A 21317-nucleotide genomic window follows, 5' to 3' on the forward strand; every position below is an offset into this window, starting at 1 on the left:
CTTTTTTTGAAGCAATCCCTATCTATTTTATTGCGCTTCGCCAGGTCTGAGGTGGCGAAGTAAGTCTGGCGTAAAAGGTAGCGTTCAGTACACTGCACGCGTTAGTTAATTTGCGTAGTTACGTTGCTAGCGAAACTATGCCAGCGTTCGTTAGTGAATTTGCGCAGTAACGAAAATGCCAAACGCTAGCGAAGTAACGCTAGCGTTCGGCGCTTAGTGAATTTGCCCCAATGTTTTTCCACAACTGTGCAGCTTTTTTAGATTTTTTTTTAGCAAAGACCAATGTAGCCTTTCTATTCTTTTTTTATAACTCTTTATTTAGAATTTCATCAAGCAATTGTGCATAATTGTACAGTCATGTTATTTTTCACATACTAGTAGGTGGGTCCAAGGTCTATTAGGCACTATAGCATTTTCTATTCCCCTGGAGTAGGGGCTGTTCATAGACCAATTAGTTAGTACCACTTTTTATAAGCTAAAGAGACAGGGTCTATAACATAACCATGAAGCAAAAAAAAAACAATTAAACTTGAAACCATAAACTATCTGAGCCCGGGGGAGTCCTAATCTTTGCCTGTCTATACTCTTGGAGTGGGGGAGGGGAGAAGGAGCGCTCTCTCTGTCTTTGGCTTCGTTTCAGAGGAGAAAGTGATATTGGGTGAGGAGGTCTCTAGGTAATTATAGGAATTAATGATTCCCACTGTGACCATACTTTATCTACGTTCAGAAGCTGGGAGCAATGTAGTCCTGCAAGATACTCCATCCGTCTGATGTTGGATGTTTTTAGTTCCAACCCTGTAGGAGACTCTGGTTTCTTCCAATTGTGAGCTATGAGCCATTTGGCTACGGTCACTATGAGGTTGGCCTGTTTCTGAACATATTTCTTGAGTCTGGGAAATGGTTTCCCTAAAAGCAAAGTTTGTGGATCCAGGCATAATGATTGTCCCAAAATGGGTTCTAGTAGGGTCATCACCCCTTTCCAATAATCCTCCAGTAGAGTCCAGACTATGCGGTACAGAGCTCCTTCCTCGCCGCAGCATGATGTTGTACTAGTTGGATATATTGAGTGCAATTTAGTGGGTGTCATATACCTCTGTGTTATCTCTTTGTGCGCGACACAAACCGATGCTTTCCTGAAATTTACCATATCGAACTCCATGTGGGAAGGGTGAGCTCCACCCCTAATGATTGCTCCCATAGCAACATGTACCTGTGCTTTACAAAGGAGAACTCTGTATTGGGTGTAAGAATCCCATAAATGTCCGAGATCAGAGCCTTCCTGTTGGATCTGGTTGTCATAATAGTGTCCAGAGGTTGCGCTCTACAGATATCTCGGGGTCTATCATCTTTAAGGCATAATGCCGAATCTGTAAGTGTTGATGGAGTTGCTCAAACCCTCATGTTTCGTTTGTAATTCCTGGGAAGTATAAATTCTGTGTGTCAGTGGGTTGTATAGATTTCTTAATTGCGTTGTACCTGCCCTCTCCCAGGGTTGGGCAAATGTATTGGATAAACTTGGCTTGAAGTTGGGGTTGCCAAAAATAGGGGTCAGTCTATAGGGACCCTTGACCAGGTTGTGTTTTGTCCTGGAGCCGTTCCATATGGCAAGAGTCAATTTCACAGCATAATGTCCTTTATGGGAATCATCGTATCTGTGTCCCACAATAAATATGCTGTAGTGTATGGAGACACTGTATCATTCTCGATTGTAACCCATTTACCACAATGAAACGTATCAGACCAGGCTTGTCGCAATTGTGCAGCTACATAGAATTTAGGAATATCCGGAGCCCCTAATCCCCCCCAGCCAAGTGGTGTCGTTAACACCTTCCCAGCTATCCTATGTGATTTGGACGCCCAGATAAATTTCATGATCTTGGTTTGTAATACCTTCATCACTCTATTGGGTATGCGTATTGGGAGCATTTCCGACTTGTCTTGGTTCAATGTGTGGTTTGAGAGACTACTGTAGGTGTCTAATAGAGCGTGCAGGTTGGGGAGTGATGTCATAGGGGAGTGATAGTGAGGAGGACATGCAAATGAGATTTTGTATTCCTTCTCCTGGAGGGTAATGCCATGAATGTTTGGTGAGTTCCTTATTGCAATGGCCAGGGGCTCAATTGACAGTGCATATATAAAGGGTGAGAGGGGGCACCCCTGCCTGGTACCATTGGATATTAGCCTTTGTATTGTTGATGCTTATGAGTGGCTTGTACCTTGCAGTGCCCCTTCTGTATTTACTTTCATACAGTCTTCTCTTTATGGTAGACTTGGATATGGAGACTCTACCTCCTGGAGACTGTTCTTCACTTGTTTGGCTCTTGTGAAGGGCTTTCTCTTCCCCATGGAAATGATTCTGAGATCATCCACCACTGTTGTCTTCCATGGACGTCCAGGTCTTTTTGTGTTGCTGAGTTCACCAGTGATTTCTTTCTTTCTCACCATGTACCAAACTGGAGATTTTGCCTCTCCTAATATTGGAGACATTTCTCACATGGGTTTTTTCTGTTTTTGCAGCTTAAGGAGGACTTGTTTCACCTGCATGGAGATCTCCTTTGTCCTCATGTTGTCTCTTCCCCCCCCCTCAAATCAACTCCAGGGCTGAAAGTCTGCAGTTCAACTGCATCTGAGTTGTTTCATTTACAATTCATTGTGATCATGTACAGAACCAAAATTACATAAACGTTATCTCTGTCCAAAGATTTATGTATTTAACTGTATTTACACACACTGAGCCCTTCCCCATCTCACAATCACATAGAGCAGCAGCAGATGAGCCAGCACTCTGTATATACAGTACATAGATATATATGGTCTCTATACACAGCCAACACCCCCCCCTCCTGTATCCACTGAAAACAAGAGCAGGACATGGGGTGTGGGAGAGATTTTATTGGTTTATTCTTTCACCCCCCCATCACTATTTCATACAGTGCCAATATGGTGCCAGTCGGTGTATAAAGACACTGCTACTGCTACTGCTGGTGAGACACGGAGCAAAATGGCAGGAGCAGCTGATGAGAGAGAGTTGCCGTCACTATACCCGGGGCAGTTATTGGCACAGACACACAATACTGACACAATACTAATAACTATTGCCCCACTCACAGTCCTGAGCTCATAATGTTCTGCCCCTCCAGCCATATTCTCTGCTCCAGGACTGGTTCTAATCCAAGCTGGCTGGGACAGATATGAATACAGACTGGGCTCTACTCACAGCTGACTGGGGGCAGATATGAATACAGACTGGGCTCTACTCACAGCTGGCTGGGGCAGATATGAATACAGACATTAACAGGGACTGGCAGTGATTAGTTAGAGACAGAGACTGGGTTCTGCTCGGTGCGGATTACAAATCATATGAATATAAATGAGTCACATATAAATGCTGTAGGGACTGGGCTGCACATATACATGTTGGTGAGTGAGACACACAGAGAAGAGACAGACTGTGAGTGAGACAGTGTGAGACAGTGTAAGTGACTGCTCATTAGGAATATACAGACAGGGGCTCAGGGTTTTTGGCTCCCCATTGTCAAACAACAGGACAGGCTGCACCCCTCAATTGTGACCCACACTATAGAGACCAGTCTCCTCTCTACCTGCCCCGCCCCTTATCTCTGTAGCCAATCACAGCTAATAATGGAACCCCATACAGAGCTGGTGGGTGAGGGGGGCTTATGCCAGGGACTAGAGGGTTTGTTGTTGGCAGATGATTGATCTCATTCCTATGCAACACGTGTGCAGCCATATTGGAATTGCACCGAATTCTGGGATTGGCACGGCCCATTGACAGACAAAAGGGGAGGCGTGAGTATTGTGATACTGTATTGATTGTACATATCTGTTCCACTAACATTATCTGCTGTGCTGCTTGTGCTCTTGGTAACCCACTCGGGTGCCCATGGGAATGATTACACAGAGTACCAGGGTGCAGTGACTGGGTGGCACACAATGGTGCCCCAAACTTATTGGAAAAGGAAACCTTTTTTGCCCAAGTGCCAGTCGTGGATCAGCGCAGGCACCAAACTGCTAAACATTGGCACTCAGTCCGTTTGTGCCCAATATGCCAGTTACACAACTATGTACAAAGTTGGCATTCAGTTCTAAAACAGGAGGGGAGGGGAAATCGTTGGATCATCCGCATGGGTGTGGCCGATTATCCGAGTAGGTGTGGCTGGTTATCCGCATGGGTGTGACTGGTTATCTGTGTGGGTGTGGCTGGTTATCCGCGTGGGTGTGGCTGGTTATCCGCGTGGGTGTGGCTGGTTATCCGTGTGGGTGTGGCTGGTCACAAGTTGCTGCTCTTTGGATTGGGCTGTTGCAGCACAAACACAGAACAACAGTCTGACAGTCTGAGTTTGGCTCGGTCTTTCCATCAAACCTACACGGGGGTAGAAGTCTTGGGACCAACACAGTGAATGGGAAGGTCTGTACAATCATGGCTGCAGCATAATGGGCAAATCACGGGCATCAGCTCCACTGCACATGGATGGTTGGTGCCAGGGGGACATGGAGTCAGTATGAGGGGCAAACTGTTGGCCATGACAAAGTGAGGGCAGATTGTAGCCAGTGGTGCCCGTTCATCTGCCCCTTCCCTCTAGTGACAGGTGCTGGGGGCAATTTGTGGGCAAGTCTCTCCTTTGGAGCCCAACGAAGGAGAATTGGCAGATGGTGGCACAGGTAGCAGGTATATATATATATATATATATAACAGCACCCTCTCTACTTCCCCCTGTGAGTGCGGAGTTTCTGGGTGCAAATGTATCCAATGCAGCTGCTGAGTGGTTAATCATCTGGAAGCGACATCTAGAGAGGAGGAGACAACACAGTGAGCAGCAGAACTGGACCTGATACCAAGACCCGTGTTACGTTCTGCACCCCCCCCACAGTCCCAACACACACACATGGTACTTACCTGTTAGGAGTTTTGCTGTGGGGGCTGTGGGTGAATGGGGGGACCAGCAGACGGCTGCACCCGGATGGATTCAGCACCTGAACAGAAGAGACACCCACCAGAGTCACGGGGGAGAACATACATGTCACACTTAGCTGCCCCGCCCCTAAGAACACTTTTTGTACCATGCGCAAAGTAAAATGCCCCCCAGCAGGTGGAAATGTACCCCCAGATTCACTTCAGAATCCTTTATATAAATATAAATCTGTTTAGACTTTATATTCATATATACTGTAATATTTCATTTGTGTAGCACACAGCTCCCGGGGTTCTGCCCTGCACCCAATAACTCCGACTATTTCATTTAATGATTTGTCTGGGGGTCCCCCAAGCAGGGCCCAGACATCAGGGACATTCCAGTGAATAGGAGTGAATATCATCCAGGGCAGGTTTATTAGTGATGGCACCACCCTATTTACTCACTGCCATTGTCACTGCATTTACCCACTCAATATTTACCCACTCGCCATTTAATAAGTAGTTGCACATACACAGTGAGTATATGGCTGGTACAGCTGGAGGGACAACAAGTAGTTGCACATACACAGGGCACCGTGGGTGGGATAATGAGTGGGTAGTGGGACACATACAGAGTGGGTACTTGGGCAGAAGCAGGCTCTGGACCATAGAACTCACCATCTTCTGCTCGTATCTGGGCTTCCAGATCTTCGGGAATGACAGATTTATAGGAATCCTCCTCCTCCTCGGGGGGCTTACAGCGACCACAGCAGAACAGACAACAGCAGCAGCAACAGCAGCAGGAGGAGAAGAAGCAGCACATCAGCAGCGCCTGCAACAGTAATGGATATAGATATACAGATATATATATATATACAGCTTAGATACAACCAGGAGTGTGACACACACACACAGGGGAGGAACATGGACCCACCTTGAACCAACACTTGGACATGAGGAAATAATATTTTACACTCTCATCCCCAAACTGCTCAGCCACATAGAGTCCCATAGAGCCGTACTCATCGTAGATCTTCCTCCTGTTCTCATCACTCAGAGTGGAGTGGGCGCTGTTTATCTCCTTAAACTTCTCCGCTGCCTCCGGGTTATCCGGGTTCTTGTCGGGGTGATATTTCAGCGCCAGCTTTCTGGGGAGACAAGAGACACCCACATGTGTATGTAACTAGGACTGTCAGGGTGGGTATGTAACTAGGGCTGGGCATCAGTGAGTATGTAACTTATACAGTGCGCGCGTGTGTCATACAGTGCGCGTGTGTGTTACACAGAGCGTGTTACACAGTGCGTGTTATACAGTGTGTGTTATACAGTGCGCGTTATACAGTGCGCGTGTTACACAGTGTGTGTTATACAGTGTGTGTTATACAGTGCGCGTGTGTTACACAGTGTGTGTTATACAGTGAGCGTGTGTGTTATACAGTGCGCGTGTGTGTTATACAGTGCGTGTTACACAGTGGGTGTTACACAGTGCGTGTTATACAGTGCGCGTTATACAGTGCGCGTGTGTTATACAGTGCGTGTTACACAGTGTGTGTTATACAGTGCGCGTGTGTTACACAGTGTGTGTTATACAGTGAGCGTGTGTGTTATACAGTGCGCGTGTGTGTTATACAGTGCGTGTTACACAGTGCGTGTTATACAGTGTGCGTGTGTTATACAGTGCGTGTTATACAGTGCGCGTTATATCAGTGCGCGTGTGTTATACAGTGCGTGTTACACAGTGTGTGTTATACAGTGCGCGTGTGTTACACAGTGTGTGTTATACAGTGAGCGTGTGTGTTATACAGTGCGCGTGTGTTATACAGTGCGTGTTACACAGTGCGTGTTACACAGTGCGCGTTATACAGTGTGCGTTATACAGTGCGCGTGTGTTACACAGTGCGCGTGTTACACAGTGTGTGTTATACAGTGCGCGTGTTACACAGTGTGTGTTATACAGTGCGCGTGTTACACAGTGTGTGTTATACAGTGCGCGTGTTACACAGTGTGTGTTATACAGTGCGTGTTACACAGTGCGTGTTATACAGTGTGCGTTATACAGTGCGCGTGTGTTACACAGTGCGCGTGTTACACAGTGTGTGTTATACAGTGCGCGTGTTACACAGTGTGTGTTATACAGTGCGCGTGTTACACAGTGTGTGTTATACAGTGCGCGTGTTACACAGTGTGTGTTATACAGTGCGTGTTACACAGTGCGTGTTATACAGTGCGCGTGTGTTACACAGTGTGTGTTATACAGCTGCGCGTGTTACACAGTATGTGTTATACAGTGCGCGTTATACAGTGCGTGTGTGTATACAGTGCGTGTTATACAGTGGGTGTTACACAGTGGCGTGTTATACAGTGTGCGTTATACAGTGCGTGTGTGTTATACAGTGCGTGTTATACAGTGGGTGTTACACAGTGCGTGTTATACAGTGTGCGTTATACAGTGCGCGTGTTACACAGTGTGTGTTATACAGTGCGCGTGTTACACAGTGTGTGTTATACAGTGCGCGTGTTACACAGTATGTGTTATACAGTGCGCGTGTTACACAGTGCGTGTTACACAGTGCGTGTTATACAGTGCGCGTTATACAGTGCGCGTTATACAGTGCGCGTTATACAGTGCGTGTTACACAGTGCGTGTTATACAGTGCGCGTGTTACACAGTGTGTGTTATACAGTGCGCGTGTGTTATACAGTGTGTGTTACACAGTGCGTGTTATACAGTGCGCGTGTGTCACACAGTGCGTGTTACACAGTGCGTGTTATACAGTGCGCGTGTGTTACACAGTGTGTGTTATACAGTGAGCGTGTGTGTTATACAGTGCGCGTGTGTGTTATACAGTGCGTGTTACACAGTGCGTGTTATACAGTGTGTGTTATACAGTGCGCGTGTTACACAGTATGTGTTATACATTGCGCGTGTGTTATACAGTGCGTGTTATACAGTGCGTGTTATACAGTGTGTGTTATACATTGCGCATGTGTTATACAGTGTGTGTTATACAGTGCGCGTTATACAGTGCGTGTTACACAGTGCGCGTTATACAGTGCGTGTTACACAGTGCGTGTTATACAGTGTGCGTTATACAGTGTGCGTGTTATACAGTGTGCGTGTTATACAGTGGGTGTTACACAGTGCGTGTTATACAGTGCGCGTGTGTTATACAGTGCGTGTTACACAGTGTGTGTTATACAGTGCGCGTGTTACACAGTGCGTGTTATACAGTGTGCGTTACACAGTGCGTGTTATACAGTGTGCGCGTTACACAGTGCGTGTTATACAGTGCGCGCGCGTTACACAGTGCGTGTTACACAGTGTGTGTTATACAGTGCGTGTGTGTTATACAGTGTGTGTTATACAGTGCGTGTTATACAGTGCGCGTGTTACACAGTGTGTGTTATACAGTGCGCGTGTGTGTTACACAGTGCGTGTTACACAGTGCGCGCGCGATACACAGTGCGCGCGTTATACACAGTGCGCGTGTGTGTTATACACAGTGCGCGTGTTTTATACAGTGCGCGTGTTACACAGTGTGTGTTATACAGTGCGCGTGTGTGTTACACAGTGCGTGTTACACAGTGCGCGCGCGATACACAGTGCGCGCGTTATACACAGTGCGCGTGTGTGTTATACACAGTGCGCGTGTTTTATACAGTGCGCGTGTTACACAGTGTGTGTTATACAGTGCGCGTGTTACACAGTGTGTGTTATACAGTGCGCGTGTTACACAGTGTGTGTTATACAGTGCGCGTGTTACACAGTGTGTGTTATACAGTGCGCGTGTTACACAGTGTGTGTTATACAGTGCGCGTGTTACACAGTGTGTGTTATACAGTGCGCGTGTTACACAGTGTGTGTTATACAGTGCGCGTGTTACACAGTGTGTGTTATACAGTGCGCGTGTTACACAGTGTGTGTTATACAGTGCGCGTGTTACACAGTGTGTGTTATACAGTGAGCGTGTGTGTTATACAGTGCGCGTGTGTGTTATACAGTGCCGTGTGTTATACAGTGCGTGTTACACAGTGCGCGTTATACAGTGCGCGTGTGTTATACAGTGCGTGTTATACAGTGCGCGTGTGTTATACAGTGTGTGTTACACAGTATGTGTTATACAGTGCGCGTGTGTTTATACAGTGCGTGTTACACAGTATGTGTTATACAGTGCGCGTGTGTGTTATACAGTGCGTGTTACACAGTGTGTTGTTATACAGTGCGCGTGTTACACAGTGTGTGTTATACAGTGCGCGTGTTACAACAGTATGTGTTATACAGTGCGCGTGTTACACAGTGTGTGTTATACAGTGCGCGTGTGTGTTATACAGTGCGTGTTACACAGTGGGTGTTACACAGTGCGTGTTATACAGTGCGCGTGTGTTATACAGTGCGTGTTACACAGTATGTGTTATACAGTGCGCGTGTTACACAGTGTGTGTTATACAGTGCGCGTGTTACACAGTGTGTGTTACACAGTGCGCGTTATACAGTGCGTGTTACACAGTGCGTGTTATACAGTGTGCGTTATACAGTGTGCGTGTTATACAGTGTGCGTGTTATACAGTGGGTGTTACACAGTGCGTGTTATACAGTGCGCGTGTGTTATACAGTGCGTGTTACACAGTGTGTGTTATACAGTGCGCGTGTTACACAGTGCGTGTTATACAGTGTGCGTTACACAGTGCGTGTTATACAGTGTGCGCGTTACACAGTGCGTGTTATACAGTGCGCGCGCGTTACACAGTGCGTGTTACACAGTGTGTGTTATACAGTGCGTGTGTGTTATACAGTGTGTGTTATACAGTGCGTGTTATACAGTGCGCGTGTTACACAGTGCGTGTTATACAGTGTGTGTTATACAGTGCGCGTGTGTTATACAGTGCGTGTTACACAGTGTGTGTTATACAGTGCGCGTGTGTGTTATACAGTGCGTGTTACACAGTGTGTGTTATACAGTGCGCGTGTTACACAGTGTGTGTTATACAGTGCGCGTGTTACACAGTATGTGTTATAACAGTGCGCGTGTTACACAGTGTGTGTTATACAGTGAGCGTGTGTGTTATACAGTGCGCGTGTGTGTTATACAGTGTGTGTTACACAGTGCGCGCGCGTTACACAGTGCGTGTTACACAGTGCGCGCGCGTTACACAGTGCGTGTTACACAGTGTGTGTTATACAGTGCGCGTGTGTGTTACACAGTGCGTGTTACACAGTGCGCGCGCGATACACAGTGCGCGCGTTATACACAGTGCGCGTGTGTGTTATACACAGTGCGCGTGTTTTATACAGTGCGCGTGTTACACAGTGTGTGTTATACAGTGCGCGTGTTTACACAGTTGTGTGTTATACAGTGCGCGTGTTACACAGTGTGGTGTTATAACAGTGCGCGTGTTACACAGTGTGTGTTATACAGTGCGCGTGTTACACAGTGTGTGGTTATACAGTGCGGCGTAGTTACCACAGTGGTGTGTTACTACAGTGCGCGTGTTACACAGTGTAGTGTTATACAGGTGCCGCGTGTTACACCGTGTGTGTTATACAGTGCGCGTGTTACACAGTGTGTTTATACAGTGCGCGTGTATCACAGTGTGTGTTATACAGTGATGCGTGTGTGTTATACAGTGCGCGTACTGTGTGTCTATACAGTGCTGTGTTATACAGTTTGCGCGACTTCAGTGGCTGTGTTTATACAGTGCGTGCTACACAGTGCGCCGTTATACAGTGGCGCGTTGTGTTATAACATGCGTGTTATACAGTGCGCGTGTTTATACAGTGTGTGTTACAAACAGTATGTGTTATACCAGTGCGGGTCTTTGTCGCAACGCAAATAGTCGTAGACGTTGTTGTTATACAGTGGCGTGCTTTACACAGTGTGTGTTATACAGTGCGCGTGTTGTATACAGTGCGGTGTTACACAGTGTGTGGTATTACAGTGCGCGTGTTACAGTGTGTTGTATACAGTGCGGTGTTACACAGTATGTGTTATACAGTGCGCGTGTTACACATGTGCTGTGTATTATACAGTGCGCCTGTGTGTTTATTACAGTGCTGTGTTACCACAGTATGTGTTTATACAGTGCGCGTGTTACACAGTGCGTGTTATACAGTGCGCGTGTGTTATACAGTGCGTGTTACACCAGTATGTGTTATGACAGTGCGCTGTGTTGTTATACAGTGCGTGTTACACAGTGTCTGTGTTATACAGTGGCGCGTGCAGGCACTTGTTATACAGTGCGTGTTACCACGAGGTGTGTTTATACAGTGCGCGTGTGTTATAACAGTGCGTGTTACATCAGTATGTGTTATACAGGCGCGTGTGTATATACAGTGCGTGTTACACAGTATGTGTGTATACAGTGCGCGTGGTGTGTTATACAGTGCGTGTTACCACAGCTGCTGTGTTATTACAGTGCGCGTGCACATAGTCAGATATAACTGCTGTTGTTATAACAGTGCGTGTACACAAGTGTGTGTTATACAGTGTGTGTTATACAGTGCGCGTGTGTGTATACAGTGCGTGTTACACAGTGTGTGTTACACAGTGACTTGTATACAGGCGGTGATGTGTTATACAGTGGTGTACACAAGTGTGTGTTATTACAGTGCGCGTGTTACCACAGTGTGGGTTATTACAGTGCTGCGTTTTACACAGTATGGGGGATTTACAGTGCGCGTGTTACCACAGCCATGTGTGTTATACAGTGATGCGTGTGTGTTATACAGTGCGCCGTGGTGTGTGTATACAGTGCGCGTGTGTGTTATACAGTGTGTGTGTATACAGTGCGCGTGTGTGTTATCACAGTGCGGTGTACACAGTTGCGGCGCGATACACAGTGCGCGGCGTTATACACAGTTGCGCGCGTATACACAGTGCGCGGGTGTTAGTACACACGGGTGCGCGTGTTTATACAGTTGGCGCGTGTTACACCAAGTGTGTGTTATACATGTGCGCGTTACCAGTGTTGGTTTTACAGTGCCGGTTTACACAGTGTGTGTTATACAGTGCGCCGTGTTACACAGTGTGTGTTATTACAGTGCTGCGTGTATACACAGTGTGTGTTATTACTATGGATACGCCGTGTTAACAAAGGGTTTGGTTTGTTGTTATACAGTGCGCGTGTAATTAACACAGTGGTGTGTTATTACAGCTGCGCGTGTTACACAGTGTTGTGTGTATTACAGTGAGCGCTGTGTTCTATACAGTGGAGCGTGTTTGTTATACAGTGCGCTGTGTGTTATACAGTGTGTGTTATTAACAGTGCGCGGTGATGTTATACCAGGTGCGCCGCTGTGTTATACAGTGCGTGTTATACAGTGCGCGTGTTTACACAGTATGTGTATACAGTGGCTGTACACAGTGGTGGATTATTACAGTGCGCAGATGTTGTGTTATACAGTGCGTGCTTACAAGTGGGTGTTACAAGTGTGTTATACAGTGCGCGTGTGTTATACAGTGCGTGTCTACACGTATGTGTATTACAGTTGCGCTGTGCGTGTTATAACAGTGCGCGTGTGTTATACCAGGTGCCGTTGTGGTTTATTACAGTGGCGTGTTACACAGTGCTTGTGTTATATCAGATGATTGTTATACAGTGCGCGTGTGTGTTATTACAGTGCGTGTCACACGTTGAGGACTGTGTTATACAGTGCGGCGTTGTGTGTGTATACAGTGCGTGTTACACAGTGTGTGTTACTACAGTGCGCGTGGTGTGGTTATACAGTGCGTGTTTACACAGTGTGTGTTATACAGTGCGCGTGTTGTGTTATACAGTGCGTTACCAGCGGTATACAGTGCGCGTGTACACAAGTGCGTGTATATACCAGTGCGAGTGTTACACAGTATGTGTATACAGTGCGCGTGTTACACAGTGCGTGTTATGACAGCGATGTTGCGCGTTACACAGTGCCGTATGACGTGGTATACAGGTGCGCGCGCGTTACACAGTGCGTGTTACACAGTGTGGGTGTTATACAGTGCGTTGTGTGTTATTACAGTGTGTGTTATACAGTGCAGTGTTATACAGTGCGCGTGTTACACAGTGCGTGTTATACAGTGTGTGTTATACAGTGCGCGTGTGTTATACAGTGCGTGTTACACAGTGTGTGTTATACAGTGCGCGTGTGTGTTATACAGTGCGTGTTTACACAGTGTGTGTTATACAGTGCGCGTGTTACACAGTGTGTGTTATACAGTGCGCGTGTTACACAGTGTGCTGTTATACAGTGAGCGTGTTGTGTTGTTATACAGTGCGCGGGGTAAGCCTGTGTTATACAGTGTGTGTTACACAGTGCGGCGCGCGTTACACAGTGCGTGTTACACAGTGCGCGCGCGTTACACAGTGCGTGTTACACAGTGTGTGTTATACAGTGCGCGTGTGTGTACACAGTGCGTGTTACACAGTGCGCGCGCGATACACAGTGCGCGCGTTATACACAGTGCGCGTGTGTGTTACACAGGCGCGCGTTTATACAGTGCGCGTGTTACACAGTGTGTGTTAACAGTGCGCGTGTAACCTAGTGTGTGTTTATTACCAGTGCGCGTTGTTACACGTGTGTGTTTATAACAGATGCGGCGTGTTACACAGTGTGTGTTATTACAGTGTGCGTGTTACACAGCTGTTGTTATACAGTGCGCGTCATCCGTAAGCCGTGTTACACAGTGTGTTTTATACATGCGCGTGTTTACACAGTGGTGTGTCTATACAGCATTGCGCGTGTTATCACAGGTAAAGGGCGTGTGTGTTATACAAGTGCGCGTGTGGTGTTATAACAGATGTGTGTTATACAGTGCGCGTGTGTTATCCAGTTGCGTTGTACACAGTGCGCGCTTGATACAGTGCCGCGTGTGTTATACAGTGCCGTGTTATTACAGTGCGCGTGTGTTATACAGGGTGTGTGTTATACAGTGCGCGTGTAGATGAGCTGACCGAGTTATTTGTGTTATAAACAGTGTTGTGTTATAACAGTGCGCCGTGTGTTATACGAGTGGGTGTTACACCAGTATGCCTGTGTTATACAGCGCGGGGGTATACAGTTGCGTTTACACGAGTGTTGTGTTTATTACAGTGGCGTGGTACACAGTTGTGTGTTCTATAACTGCGCGTGTTAACAGTATGTGATCTATACAGTGCGCGTGTTACACAGTGTGTGTTATACAGTGCGCGTGATGTTATACAGGCGGTACACGTAGAGTGTTATACAAGTGCGCTGTTGTGCTTATACAGGCGTTTACACAGTATGTGTTATACAGTGCGCGTGTGTGTTATTACAGTGCGTGTTACAACAGTGGGTCGTGTTATACAGTGCGCGTGTGTTATACAGGTGCGTGTTACACAGTGTGTGTGACAGGGTTGTAACGTGCGCAGTGTGTGTTATTACAGTGCGTGTTAACACAGTGTGGTGTTACACAGTGTGTGTTATACAGTTGCGCGTAGTTGTGTTATTACAGTGCGTGTTACACAGTCTGTGTAACATCGGTGTTACACGAGTGTGTGTGTTATACAGTGCGCGTGTTACACAGTATGTGTTATACAGTGCGCGTGTTACACAGTGTGTGTTATACAGTGAGCGTGTGTGTTATACAGTGCGCGTGTGTGTTATACAGTGCGCGTGTGTGTTATACAGTGTGTGTTATACAGTGCGCGTGTGTGTTACACAGTGCGTGTTACACAGTGCGCGCGCGATACACAGTGCGCGCGTTATACACAGTGCGCGCGTTATACACAGTGCGCGTGTGTGTTATACACAGTGCGCGTGTTTTATACAGTGCGCGTGTTACACAGTGTGTGTTATACAGTGCGCGTGTTACACAGTGTGTGTTATACAGTGCGCGTGTTACACAGTGTGTGTTATACAGTGCGCGTGTTACACAGTGTGTGTTATACAGTGCGCGTGTTACACAGTGTGGGTTTATACAGTGCGCGTGTTACACAGTGTGTGTTATACAGTGCGCGTTTACACAGTTGTGTGTGTTACAGTGAGCGTGTGTGTTATAAGTGCGCGTGTGTGTTTACAGTGTGTGTTATACAGTGCGCGTGTTGTTTATACCAGTGCGCTGTGTTTACATGTATACGTGCGCGTGTTACACAGTATGTGTATACAGTGCGCGTTACACAGTGTGTGTTATACAGTGAGCGTGTGTGTTATACAGTGCTGCGCGTGTGTTATACAGTGCGTGTTATACAGTGGCGTGTTACACAGTATGTGTTATTACATACACAGTGGTGCGTGTTTACACAGTGTGTGTTATACAGTGCGCGTGTGTGTTATACAGTGCGTGTTACACAGTGGGTGTTACACAGTGCGTGTTATACAGTGCGCGTGTGTTATACAGTGCGTGTTACACAGTATGTGTTATACAGTGCGCGTGTGTGTTATACAGTGCGCGTGTGTTATACAGTGCGTGTTACACAGTATGTGTTATACAGTGCGCGTGTGTGTTATACAGTGCGTGTTACACAGTGTGTGTTATACAGTGTGCGTGTGTTATACAGTGCGTGTTACACAGTGTGTGTTATACAGTGTGTGTTATTACGTGCGCGTGTGTGTTATACAGTGCGTGTTACACAGTGTGTGTTATACAGTGCGCTGGTGTATTACAGTGCGTGTTACACAGGTGTGTGTTATACAGGCGCGTGAGTGTGTTATACAGTGCGTGTTACACAGTGTGGTTATACAGTGCGCGTGTGTGTTATACAGTGCGTGTTACACGTGTGTGTTATACAGTGCGCGTGTTACACAGTGCTGTGTTATTACAGTGAGCGTGTGTCTATACAGTGCGCGTGTGTTATACAGCTGTGTTTACACAGGTGCGCGCGCGCGTTTACACAGTGCGTGTTACACAGTGTGTGTTATCTGGTGCGTTGTGTTACAACAGTCGCGTGTCTACCACCGTGCGCGCGCGATACACCGTGCGCGCGCGATACACCGTGCGCGCGCGATACACAGTGCGCGCGCGATACACAGTGCGCGCGCGATACACAGTGCGCGCGTTATACACAGTGCGCGCGTGTGTTATACACAGTGCGCGTGTTTTATACAGTGCGCGTGTTTTATACAGTGCGCGTGTTACACAGTGCGTGTGTTACACAGTGCGCGTGCTATACAGTGCGCGTGCTATACAGTGCGTGTGTTATACAGTGAGTGCGTTACACAGTGCGCGCGTGTTATACAGTGCGTGTGCACTTCTGCAACTGCCTTCTATACAGAGTGCTGTAACTGCGCTTCCCCTTTAACAATGAGCAGCTCTCCCAGTGGGACAGTTAGTGACCCCCCTCTCCATTCACAGCTCAGATGGGGCACCCAGTGATACAATAACCCCCTGCTCAGGTCAAAGCCAATGGGAATCTTGTAGCCATTCCCCCCCCCCCCAGCTGTGTGTACAGTACCATAGTAGTCAATAGTGCGTATCTGCTGCTCAGGTAAGTAGCTTTGTGCTCATGAGGAGGGCACTTACCTGTAAGCTTTCTTTATATCATCAGGGGAGGCCCCTTTCTGCAGCCCCAACACAACATACAGGGAGGTTCCTGAGCGGGACATCTTCCTCTGGGGTCTGCTGGGGTCGGCCATTGTGCCCTGCAAAGTGACAGAAGAGTTAGTATGGGGCTGGGTGGCTATGGCAACCAACGGACTAATGGCCCATACTGTAAGTACTCACATGGTCACATGGTCACACTAAACCCCACCCTTCCCACAGGGCCCATAGCTCTGCCCCTCAAAGGTGATGGGAGTTGTATAAACCTGTGCTGGGGCAATACAGCCGAGTACCTTCCACTGGACTGACTGGGGGCTCTGTATTACCTAAGCATTCTGGATAACAGATCCCACAGCTGTGCCATTCTGTTAGTGGGACGAGACACACACAAGTCAGGGGGCCATTCAAAGGGGTTTTGTGCCCAGTGTGGTACCTAATGTCAGTACTAATAATTCCAGTGCTACTAATGCCAGTGCTACTAACGCCAGTGCCACTAATGCCAGTTCCACTAATGCCAGTGCCACTATTGCCAATGCCACTATTGCCAGTGCTACTAATGCCAGTGCTACTAATGCCAGTGCCACTATTGCCAGTGCCACTATTGCCAGTGCCACTATTTCCAGTGCCACTAATGCCAGTGCTACTATTGCCAGTGCCACTAATGCCAGTGCCACTAATGCCAGTGCCACTATTGCCAGTGCCACTATTGCCAGTGCTACTATTGCCAGTTCTTCTATTGCCAGTGCTACTAATGCCAGTGCTACTAATGCCAGTGCTACTAATGCCAGTGCTACTAATGCCAGTGCTACTAATGCCAGTGCTACTAATGCCAGTGCTACTAATGCCAGTGCTACTAATGCCAGTGCTACTAATGCCAGTGCTACTAATGCCAGTGCTACTAATGCCAGTGCATCAGCAGTGCCAATTACAGTGGATTAGGCACAAGGGGCAGCACACTGGGTCCCAAGTAGCCCCTGGATTTGATTCTGTGCTCTTGGCCCCAGGCTGACAATCAGCTGGTGCTGGCCAATGACATGAGAGATAGTGCCAGGGTTGGGCCAGCTTGGGCACCTCACTATGATTATGTGTGAGTGTGCCACTGTTATGGCATGAAATTCAATGTTATAATTCCCACCGATAGTAATGGGCAGTGCCAGTTTGTATGGGCACCCTGCTGATGGTACGTCCCACTGCATTGACTTGTGTGTGTGGCTACCAGTGTCTCTGTGACTTGTGCCAGTTTATAACGTGTGCCACCTGCCCTGTCTATGTGACTCTCACGTCAATCAGTAAAGAAGCAGTGGCCCTGCTGTCTGGATTCACAGGTTCAGAGTGTTAGTTCCTCTCTCTCTCTCAGTACTTGGCACAGGGAACAGTGGCCACATCTCGGCTAGTGACTCGCTGCAATTTCAGTGGCAACTTCATTGGCTTTTCCACAGGAATCCCAGTGGCAGGTGCAGCATGAGAGTGCCCTACTAATGGGTCATGGTGTTGGCACCAACTCAGGGATATGCCAGTAGTTGCTGTGTGACCCTCACTATACACACGTTACCTGCACAACTTCACATCTCTGCCCACGTGCCGACACCTACTGACACCTACTGGCACCCACTGGCACCCACCTGACCCACAGCTTTCCACTGGCACAATGGCTCTGCCAATCAAGTACTGCAGCAGCGACCTCCTCTTGTTTTACTACTTCCATATTGTCTTCCAGCATCCTGGATAACAGATCCTGCGCCAGTAACAGGGAACTGATTGATAATGAGTAATTATAGGAGCTGGCAGAATGGTGTCACTGTACAAAGTCTGCGCTACTCATTGTCACACTACAAAGTCTGTGCTACACATTGTGACAGTACAAAGTCTGTGCTACTCATTGTCACACTACAAAGTCTGTGCTACTCATTGTCACACTACAAAGTCTGCGCTACTCATTGTCACACTACAAAGTCTGCGCTACTCATTGTCACACTACAAAGTCTGCGCTACTCATTGTCACACTACAAAGTCTGCGCTACTCATTGTCACACTACAAAGTCTGCGCTACTCATTGTCACACTACAAAGTCTGCGCTACTCATTGTCACACTACAAAGTCTGCGCTACTCATTGTCACACTACAAAGTCTGCGCTACACTGTAAGAACATGGAGGCAACCTGTACAGGTCTGAGGGCTTTACACGTGTCTCTATGAGTAACACAATGCCCCATATACAGTGTAAATAGTCCCTGATATAATGTAACACGTGAGTTCTACTCCCCGCACTGCTGCACTCAAGGTAACGCTCCTGCTGGGAGTCACAGAACAATAATCCTGCCCTACACCCACCAAGTGCCCTCTGAACCCAGAGCAAGCGGCTTATCTCCTATTTACTGATCCTCTGATCCTCTCAACTGCAGCGACACAGATAGGAGACATCCCAGTGTTCCCTGTAGTCTCTGCACTTCAGCCTGTCTCACCTGTACCCCAAAGAGCCACACCCACTGTCTCCTCTTTTCAGTCTGTCTCACCTGTACCCCAAAGAGCCACACCCACTGTCTCCTCTTTTCAGTCTGTCTCACCTGTACCCCAAAGAGCCACACCCACTCTCTCCTCTTTTCAGTCTGTCTCACCTGTACCCCCAAAGAGCCACACCCACTGTCTCCTCTTTTCAGTCTGTCTCACCTGTACCCCAAAGAGCCACACCCCACTCTCTCCTCTTTTCAGTCTGTCTCACCTGTACCCCAAAGAGCCACACCCACTGTCTCCTCTTTTCAGTCTGTCTCACCTGTACCCCAAAGAGCCACACCCACTGTCTCCTCTTTTCAGTCTGTCTCACCTGTACCCCAAAGAGCCACACCCACTGTCTCCTCTTTTCAGTCTGTCTCACCTGTACCCCAAAGAGCCACACCCACTGTCTCCTCTTTTCAGTCTGTCTCACCTGTACCCCAAAGAGCCACACCCACTGTCTCCTCTTTTCAGTCTGTCTCACCTGAACACCAAAGAGCCACACGCACCGTCTCCTCTTTTCAGTCTGTCTCATCTGTACCCCAAAAAGCCACACCCACTGTCTCACCTGTACCCCAAAGAGCCACACCCACTGTCTCCCCTGTACCCCGAGAGCAGGAAGTTAATAAATAAGATAATGAGCCCACGATACAGTAACGAGTTGCAGTGAGTTTGATATGGGCTCCCACCAATCACTTACTGACTATCCCTCTCCCCCATAGCGTCACATTCATTCTGATTAACCCTGCTCATTAACTCATTCATGGGAATCTCATATATATATAAATGTATTGCTATAATAAATGTGTATCATGTGATCCTCTGAACACTTTGGACTTTCCATTTATTTCCTATTTGAAATGAGACACCAGAGATATTTATCAGTCAGATCAGTGTCAGTCAGTGAGTGTCAGTCAGTCTGTCTGTCAGTTCTTCCTGGATTCAGTTAACCCTTGGCTTGCTGACTTTCAGTACAGACAAAAGGTTGCAATTAGCAGTCTACATATACAAATATCTGGAAATACAAAATACATAAACATTGAATAAAATGCTTAGACACCCACAGTCACAAAATTCATTTTTTGGGTTTAGATCCCCTTTAAAGTCAAACTGAAAGTCACACCATTTGTGTTGTGTTGTGTTGTATTGTGTTGTATTGTGTGTTGTATTGTGGTGTGTTGTGTTGTGTTGTATTGTGTTGTATTGTGTTGCGTTGGCCTCTGCTGATCAGCTGCTCTCCCCCAGCACATTCCACTTATTTCCTCACAGACAGACTCACAGACAGACTCACAGACAGACAGACTCACAGAGGAGACAAGTAGAAGTGAATAACGAGGAGGGACAATAGTGACAGGAGGAGGAGGAGGAGGAGGAGGGAGCGGGTACAAGACACACGGACACAATGGAGCTGAAAGTATCAGAACATGACGGGACAGAAGTACGAACTACTCACCGAGTCCCACAGATACGCGCTGTAACCGGCCCGGTACCCGGAAGTTGCTCTATCCCTAGGAACCGCCTTCTCTCCTACATGAGACCGCCTGGAAGCCACACCCACTCGTGTACAGGAAGTACCACCTCTCTCTTCCGGCCAAACCATCCGGAAAAAAACCCCCCATGTTTGAGAGGTCACGTGAAGCTGTATGACTAATGAAAACGTCCATATTGGAAAGGGGCAAAAGAGAGTAATTATTGCTAATGAAGATGAATTGCCCTTTAAAGTGTGACTCACAGTTTCCCCAAGACACCTGAATATCTTAAATTATTACAATTGTTTCTTTACTTACCTTAAATTGTTACAATTGTTTCTTTGCGTATCTTAAATTGTTACATTTTTCCTTTACTTACCTTAAATTGTTATAATTGTTTCTTTGCTTATCTCAAATTGTTACAATTGTTTCTTTACTTACCTTAAATTGTTATAATTTTTTCTTTGCTTATCTTTAATTGTTACAATTGTTTCTTTGCTTTATTGTTACAATTGTTCCTTTGCTTATTTTAAATTGTTAAATTTTTTCTTTGCTTGTCTGAAATTGTTACAATTGTTTCTTTGCTTATCTGAAATTGTTATAATTGTTTCTTTGCTTATCTCAAATTGTTACAATTGTTTCTTTGCTTATCTTTAATTGTTACAATTGTTTCTTTGCTTATCTTAAATTGTTACAATTGTTTCTTTGCGTATCTTAAATTGTTACAATTGTTTCTTTGCTTATCTTAAATTGTTACAATTGTTTCTTTGCTTATCTTACATTGTTACAATTGTTTCTTTGCTTATCTTAAGTTGTTACAATTGTTTCTTTGCTTACCTTAAATTGTTATAATTGTTTCTTTGCTTATCTTACATTGTTACAATTGTTTCTTTGCTTATCTCAAATTGTTACAATTGTTTTTTGCTTACCTTAAATTGTTACAATTGTTTCTTTGCTTATCTCAAA

The 21317-nt window shown here is 46.6% G+C and overlaps 1 protein-coding gene across 1 annotated transcript; it reads right to left on the reverse strand.

Annotated features, from left to right (window-relative positions):
- Positions 1 to 2872: 2872 nt before the first annotated feature.
- On the reverse strand, positions 2873 to 20368 carry dnajc5g.L (DnaJ heat shock protein family (Hsp40) member C5 gamma L homeolog). The gene is given in 6 exon segments (NM_001093930.1): positions 2873 to 4809; positions 4919 to 4995; positions 5594 to 5747; positions 5850 to 6063; positions 16375 to 16493; positions 20336 to 20368. Coding segments are annotated over 4 exon segments (555 nt in total). The 5' UTR covers positions 16488 to 16493; positions 20336 to 20368; the 3' UTR covers positions 2873 to 4809; positions 4919 to 4921.
- Positions 20369 to 21317: the final 949 nt, after the last annotated feature.

This window comes from Xenopus laevis, chromosome 5L, assembly GCF_017654675.1.
Source record: "Xenopus laevis strain J_2021 chromosome 5L, Xenopus_laevis_v10.1, whole genome shotgun sequence".
NCBI classification, from domain to species: domain Eukaryota; kingdom Metazoa; phylum Chordata; class Amphibia; order Anura; family Pipidae; genus Xenopus; species Xenopus laevis.